Source organism: Camellia sinensis, chromosome 3, assembly GCF_055761805.1.
Source record: "Camellia sinensis isolate YWXY chromosome 3, ASM5576180v1, whole genome shotgun sequence".
Taxonomy (NCBI): domain Eukaryota; kingdom Viridiplantae; phylum Streptophyta; class Magnoliopsida; order Ericales; family Theaceae; genus Camellia; species Camellia sinensis.
In genome coordinates this window covers 49,307,641-49,315,118 of record NC_138963.1, presented here as the reverse complement: position 1 = coordinate 49,315,118, position 7,478 = coordinate 49,307,641, and the positions used below count along the sequence as shown (strand labels likewise).

At 49.3% G+C, this 7,478-nt stretch overlaps 1 protein-coding gene across 1 annotated transcript; it reads right to left on the bottom strand.

Moving 5' to 3' along the window:
* Window positions 1-277: 277 nt before the first annotated feature.
* LOC145822521 (protein MAINTENANCE OF MERISTEMS-like) lies at window positions 278-4,052 on the bottom strand. Its single transcript, XM_082919723.1, has 6 exons — window positions 3,351-4,052; window positions 2,250-2,915; window positions 1,853-2,014; window positions 1,203-1,766; window positions 1,019-1,117; window positions 278-713 (listed from the first exon to the last, which is right to left on the bottom strand). Exons 2-6 carry the CDS (start codon window positions 2,697-2,699, stop codon window positions 429-431), a joined length of 1,560 nt encoding a protein of 519 aa, XP_082775849.1. The 5' UTR covers window positions 2,700-2,915; window positions 3,351-4,052; the 3' UTR covers window positions 278-428.
* Between the last annotated feature and the right edge of the window lie 3,426 nt (window positions 4,053-7,478).

Genomic DNA, 7,478 nt, shown 5'->3' with positions numbered 1-7,478 from the left:
TTTAGAATTTGCCGTGTGCAGAATGAATCGAATGTTGTGTTATGGGCTGTGTGCAGATTAGTCCCCAGTAGAGCAAGGGCTGTGTGTCCAGAATCAGGCAGTGGGTTGCTTGGGTTATTTTGCTGTTGACTGTCTAGTTATCTGATTATTACAGTGCAAGTGTTCAATTTTCAGATAACTAATCAATTTCGTTTACATTGAGGTGTAACATGATGAGATGCGATGCAATGCTTGAAATGTGTAAATGTAAACACTTTTTCAGATAAAAAGTCCGTTTCATTTCAATATCTTTTCAAATGTACAAGTTTTGGAAACAAAATCTGCCTGCGGCAGTACAAGGTAATCTATCTACCAACCAAAAAGAAAAGTACAAGAAAGAAAGAAAAGATAGCAAAAATCTGCATCTATGTCAAGCACTCCAAGGGCCGTCAGTCCGTCCTAGTCCTCTTCCTGGACGAGGGTCCAGGAGCATCATCAGCGTCGTCGTTAGAGCCCGAGCTAGAATCGTCTCCGGTCTCCTCCTCCGATGACTCTGCCTCCGTCTCTGACTCCTCGTCCTCATCATCATCCGGGACTGGAGCTCGCGAGCTACTCCCGACGTGAGTACGCCCTCCCCTGGTACGGGGAAATATCCTGCCCTCCTCATCTCTCCCCCGAGCAGGGACAGAAGGTCTGGCCGGAGCACCTCCTGCCATGGGAATCTGGAAAGGAGGCTGAAAAAGTACACAAAGAGGAAAATGCATCAGTACACTGTGAACAGTTTAAAGGTGCAGAATGCAGCGCATGAATACGGTAAGAATGCCGTGAACAGTTTATCAGTACAGAGTACAGTGCAGAATGCAGTATATAAGTGCAGTATGAGAATGCCGTGAGCAGTTTATCAGTACAGAGTACGATGCAGAATGCAGTGTATGCAGTGTTCAGATGCTGTGAGATCAGTGTATCAGATGTTGTGCTGTGCGTCAGATTATGTAAAGCAGTGTATGAATGGTTTGAGGCCAGTGTCAGAAGGACATACCGGTATGCTGTAGACGGCTAGGAGGTCAAATGTCCGCTGGAGCATCCCCATCATCGAGGCATTCATCGCCAACGACTGACGGGTGTACTCAGAAGAGGCCTGTAAAAGTATCAGATGCATCAATATTCTGTGGAATATCAAGTAAACTGAAATGAATAACTGTACGAAGTGCAGTGATACGTACCGGCGGTAAGTCGGGGACATCAATGAACTCATGACCAGCCGGTGGAGGGGCGAAGGGGATCTGGTAGGTCGACCCACCCTGCCCCTGGAAAGTCAGTACAGCAGGCAGGGCAGGCCAGCCAGCTCCTCGTCCTCCCCGCATTCCGCCCCTACCACGGACCCGGGCCCTCCTCGAAGATCCAGCCCCTGCTCCTGCTCCGGCCCCAGCCGCCGATGCCACAGGCCTGGCCCCCTCTGCTCGACGGCCGCTCAAGGGGCGCATCAGGTACGTCCGCACGTACTCCTGATAGTCGCCGGTGCCTCGGAAGCCGGCCTCCTCCCAGCCGATGGAGTAATCATCCAGCTGCTCAGGGGTCAGCCCCTCGGTCTCCCTCATCTCTGCAGGAGGGTGAGCCGGGACTATCTGCTCAGGTAACCCGCGGGTCTGGCGTAGAAAACGCTCCCCCAGGTACCAAGCCCAACAGACCGGGCCCTCAAGCAAAATCCGGAAACGCGAGGTCTCCTCAGCACCAGGGAACCGACCCCGCATCGCCGACGGCAGCGAAGCCCATGGCCGCCATGTGATCTGAAAGTGACAGACAGTTTGTTATCTACTGTTATTGAAACATGCAGTGGGAAAGCGAAGTTAAACGAACTGAAAGTAAAGCATACCTCTGTGGGGGTGATGGTGTCGAAATATCGGCGGAAGAAGCCGAACGTCTCCCGTGGTCGCCGGGTGCATCTCCCGTCAAAGAGACTCGAGAATGGGACAGCCGGAGGAGGCTCCGCGACTGGTACAGGTGCAAGCCTAGGGAAGTAGGCGTAAACCCACAACTGCAAAACAGATGTCAGTATGACCGACAGAATAAAGCAGAAATGGCAGAGCCGTGTTTTGTGCAGTGTATTGTGTGCAGTGTACAGTGTGAGCAGTGTACAGTCAGTGTAAAGCAGAATGTATGTGTGTGCCGTGTGTACAGTATACAGTAAGTGTAAAGCAGACCGCAGTGTGTGCAGTGTACAGAGTACAGAAAGTACGAGACAGGAATGAAAAAGTGGAGAAGAAATGTACCTCCCAAGCCCGCCAGTAGCCTCCAAGCAGCTGGCCGCTGCCGCGAGAAGCCGAGCTCATATAGCCGTAAAGGGTGGCCAGAGCAGCGCCGCCCCAGTCGTAGTGCAGAATATCCCGGACGTCCACCAGTGCACTGAGAAGGCAGAGAGGCACGGTGTTCTCCCGGTCGGCGAAGATAGTAGTCCCGAACAGGAACATGAGGAAGCCGCGGGCATACCTCTCCACGTCCTCCTCGGTCATCTGAGTCTCCTCCCCCAATGCGGGCTGGACCCTGAACTGTGCCTCGAACCAGGAGTATCGGACGAAGCCTGGACGAGCTAGCGGTGGCGCCTCCCCCAGTAAATGGACCTGAGCGGCGGTCCACTCATCCATGTCAGTGTCGAAGGGGATCGGATCACCCCCTACCCCAATGCCTGTGAGCATCGAGAAGTCATAAGGGGTCATCGTCATGTCCCCTGCAGCAGAAAAATGGAAAGAATCGATGGTGTCCCACCACCTCTCCGCCAAAGCGGCGAGACGAGGTCTGCATGTGGAGAGCCTAGAGAGCCCTCGGCAGAAGGTGCCGAAGCCCGCTCAGTCCACGATGCACTGGACCGCATCAGGGAGCTCGTCATACCACTCCAAAGCACCAGTATTCCCATACCCGCGAATGGTATGGGAACCCTCCTGCAAACAGAAAATGACAATTGCAAGACAACATTCAAAATGCAGTTTTGAAAAGACAGATATGGCATGTATGCAAGTTTGTCAGATTCAGGCAAATACCGGGTACCGGTGTGCTTACAGTGAAATACGTGTGCTGTGTCAGCGTGTTTGAGTGTTTCAGAACAGATGTGGCATGTATGCAAGTTTGACAGATTCAGACAAATACTGGGTGCCAGTGTATGTGCAGTGAAATACAGTGTGTGCCGTGTGTTTGGGTGATTCAGGACGAGTGCAGTGTGTGTGCATGTGTCAGTCTCAAGCAGATATCAGTTGTATGTATGTTTACAGTCAACTACGGTCTACGGCATATCAGATTTCAGCAATTAGAGAATACAGCTAACTATGGCAGTTTTGTATCCTACATTGCAGAAAGTAAAGCAGAAGATGAAGAGTTACCTCGGAAGTGCCGAATGAAAGGTGGGAGGTAGGCTCGCGTAGAAGTAGCTCAGGCGCCGTGTACCTCTCAAAGCTCCGGAACTGACGCAGACCGTCTGGGGGCAGAACGTGGATCGCCGGCCGGTAGGTCGCCGGGTCGAACGGGCGCTCGCTCAGTGGTAAGAGCTCGACCCCGGGATCCATCTCGTGGTCCGGGGGAGTCCCGCCACGTGGAATGTCGTCCGCCATGTAGAGAGTGGTGTGAAAATGGCCGGAAAAGGGAAAACCGAGCCGGAATGCGAAGAGTCAACTAAAAAGTCAACTCCCGAGAGGGTCGGAAATGGCCGGGAAGGCCGGAATGTGAAGAGGCACGGAAATGAAGAGGAAAGTGAGGGAAACGAACCCCGAAAAGGCGAGAACGCCGAACGAGGCACCGAAACGAGAATGTGATCGGTGGAAAATGTCCGAAACGCGAAGAGGATCGCGAATCCGACGACGAAACGGGCGTAGAACGCGAAGAAACGGGCGAAAAATAAGAGAGAAGCACTCTAGAGAGAGAGAGCAAAGGTTTTCGGCGGTGGAGAAGTGAGAAAATAGGGCATGAAGCCCTATTTTATAACACCCAAGGTGAAAAGACAAAACTGCCCCGCACCAGCAACTGTTTGCCGGTCGGCACTTTTTTTTGCCGGTCGGCACTTTTTTGTGCCGGTCGGCACTTTTTTGTGCCGATGGAATTGTTTTTGTGCCGATGGCCAGCCGGTGGCCTCATCTTTCGGCCGGTGGGGTTCCCACAGCCTTGTTTAGGCCATTTGAGCTGTTTTGGGTCTTCATAGCTCAAGAAAGTGCATCTCCAACGTTCAACCGGCCTCCGTTTTGACCGCGGGCCGTGTCTCCAGTGCGTGGCACTCAAATTCGCGCAAGGTGTATCCTTTTTGTATCCTTTTTGAATTCAAAAGTTACCCCATGTGTGTTGCACAAGTTCATCACACTACTTCGGTGCATTACATCGCGCTGTCGCGCGCCACACATTTGCATTGTTGTGCACGTGTTACATGCGTTGCAACACGCACCCCTTTGCATTGTCGTGCACATTTCTCATGCATCATCATTGCATTTCCATTCCATGCATTGTCATGCATTCCGGAATACGTGCGTTGTTGCGCATTCAAGCCCATTTACACTCCGTGTGGCATGTGTGTCACACTTGTCATCGCACTGTTTTGTGCATTGTATTGTTCGCGCTGTTCTGCGCATCGCACTGTTTTGTGCATTTCAAAATTGTTCGCGCTGTTCTGCGCATCGCACTGTTTTGTGCATTTCAAACTTCACGCTGTTCTGCGCATTGCACTGTTTTGTGCATTTCAAACCTCGCGCTGTTCTGCGCATCGCACTGTTTTGTGCATTTCAAAATTGTTCGCGCTGTTCTGCGCATCGCACTGTTTTGTGCATTTCAAACTTCGCGCTGTTCTGCGCATTGCACTGTTTTGTGCATTTCAAACCTCGCGCTGTTCTGCGCATCGCACTGTTTTGTGCATTTCAAAATTGTTTGCGCTGTTCTGCGCATTGCACTGTTTTGTGCATTTCAAACCTCGCGTTGTATTGCGCATTGCACTGTTTTGTGCATCTCAAACCTCGCGCTGTTCTGCGCATTGCACTGTTTTGTGCATTTCAATTTCGCGCTGTTTTGCGCATCTCATTGCATTTTGCATGCATTCCATCGCACTGTCCTGTGCACTCGCGTTGCCTAACGCATTGCGCTATTTTGCGCGTCATACCGTCGTGCAATACCACGGTCTGGCGAGACCTTAAACACGCACGGTCTGGCGAGACCTTAAACACGTACGGTCTAGGAGACCTTAAATCCCTGGGAGATGCGAAACCTCCGGTGCATTGATGTGCACGTTGTTTTTATTTCGGCATATGAGTTCATTTGCATCAACTTACGTTCCATACGGCGTGCGTGCCTCATTCTTGCATTGTCATGCATATTGCTAACAATATTGTACCTGTTAAGTTTGTTTTCTTTTCAGGAACGGTATTGTATGTACGGTTCATTTGAGGCTGGAGCGACCAGACGAACCGCACAGGTATTTTTCCGGTCTGGCAAGACCTTAAACACGCACGGTCTGGCGAGACCTTAAACACGCATGGTCTGGCGAGACCTTAAACACGTACGGTCTAGGAGACCTTAAATCCTTGGAAGGTGCAAGACCTTTAATGCATTGGTGTGCACACTATTGCTTTGCACATATTTTAAGCCACGTGTTGTCGCGCATTCCATGCAACATGCATTTCATGCATCATTTGCATTTCAAAAACAAACAAAAAAAAACATGCATTGTCATGCATACCGTTTTGCATCCCGGTCCAGGAGACCTTAAATCCTCTGAAGGTGCAATTCCTTTGGTGTTTGTCGTGCCCGAACGACTTTTTGGTGGTCTGGTAAAGCCACCTGCCTATGTTTGCGATGAGTTCCTAGAAGACCAACTGGGACGGTGGAAACTAGAGTTCGAACGGCTTATGCCTAGAACGCAAAGGTTCGGGAGTTCCGAGACTAAAGTCTGGTTTAAATACCCAGGGGTTTACCCTCGGCTTGAAATCTGTATGGAAGCCCCATAGGTTGAGGCGGCATGTCTACGCCTCAGTTCTGGATACTGAACCAACCTAGTATACCGCCCTGTTGGTAAGATAGGGAAAGTTGCAATCATAGTCATTGCATCATAGTGCATTGTCATGCATTTCCATTGTAGCTTGCATGCATCCATTGCATTTTCCCCAGTAGGTCGCATTGCACTGCATTGTCACTGCATGTTGTAAATATCCACTCTATTGCATATTTGTAGATATTGCATTGTAGATTGCATGCATTCACTGCATCGCCTTCCGCCTATGGCTTGCGCCTTTCCAGGTTGAGCTTGGTCTGGTATGTGCCCTTACATTTCATGTTAAAACACAGTTCTGCATGTGTATCGCGCCGATTCCACGTTGATATGTTGGTTGAGGGTTGCGGCACCTTTTCTGTGTTACACATGGCTCGTACGTGTACATGCCTTTCCTAGGCAAGATTTGGTTTGGCTTGTATGCCATATCCATTGTATCCATTCCATTGCATATTTGTAAATATTGCATTGTAGATTGCATGCATTCATTGCATCACCTTCCGCTTTTGGCTTGCGCCTTTCCAGGTTGAGCTTGGTCTGGTATGTGCCCTTACTTTTCATGTTAAAACACAGTTCTGCACGTGTATCGCGCCGATTCCACGTTGATATGTTGGTTGAGGGTTGCGGCACCTTTTCTATGTTACACATGGCTTGTATGTGTACATGCTTTTCCTAAGCAAGATTTGGTTTGGCCCGCGTGCCATATTCATCCATTACATTGTAGTGTAATTTTTGCATCCGGCATTAGGATCGTAGTCCTTTCTCCAGCGGGTCGTTTCCCCACTTATGTCGATTCCACTCAATACTTGTTCTTGCGTCTGTCTACAATACTCATAGTTCAGTTGACCGTTCTATGGTAGACAGACTTGTTACCTCCATCAATCTATTTGACATAGGTGTGGTTTCGAACCGTTCGTGATTGGATCACGATTCAAATGCTTTGCATGTAGCTTGCATTGTTTCAATTACATTGCATCTTTATTTGCATTATTTATACATTGTTTTGTATATATTGCATATCGTTTTGCATCCACATTTGCATTGTCATACATGTTGCTAACCATATTGTACCTGTTAAGTTTGTTTTCTTTTCAGGCACGATATTGTATGTACGGTTCATTTGAAGCTGGTGCAACCAGACGAGCCGGATAGGTATTGTATCCTCCGAGTGAGACGTATTGAGAATTCCATAATTCTCTTACATCCTTTCTGCATTGTAGTGTAGTTTGGTATGCTAGCTTAAAATTGTCGCATGTTTGCTTCATTACAGCTTTCGTTGCATGATCATAAGTTATGCTCGGCTCTGTGCATTGTCTTGCATTTTACCCCTGCCTCCGGGCGCATACCTTATTTGTATTGTATGTTTGTCTAAGTCTTCGGCCTTGTCAAAAATGGGTCGTCTCTGGGCTTTGACATTCACTCCCGTCATTGTTATGACTTTCGAGCTCTGTCAAAGAGGGGCAACTGTAGACACCCCATTTTTGACCGT

Bases quoted from the DNA above. Each gene is read 5' to 3' on its own strand.
- LOC145822521 (XM_082919723.1), bottom strand. From the start codon at position 2,699: ATGACGATGACCCCTTATGACTTCTCGATGCTCACAGGCATTGGGGTA. The intron at 2,015-2,249 runs GTACATTTCTTC...TCTGTTTTGCAG, and splicing joins GCTACTGGCGGGCTTGGGAG to TTGTGGGTTTACGCCTACTT. The intron at 714-1,018 runs GTATGTCCTTCT...GTACTTTTTCAG, and splicing joins TAGCCGTCTACAGCATACCG to CCTCCTTTCCAGATTCCCAT.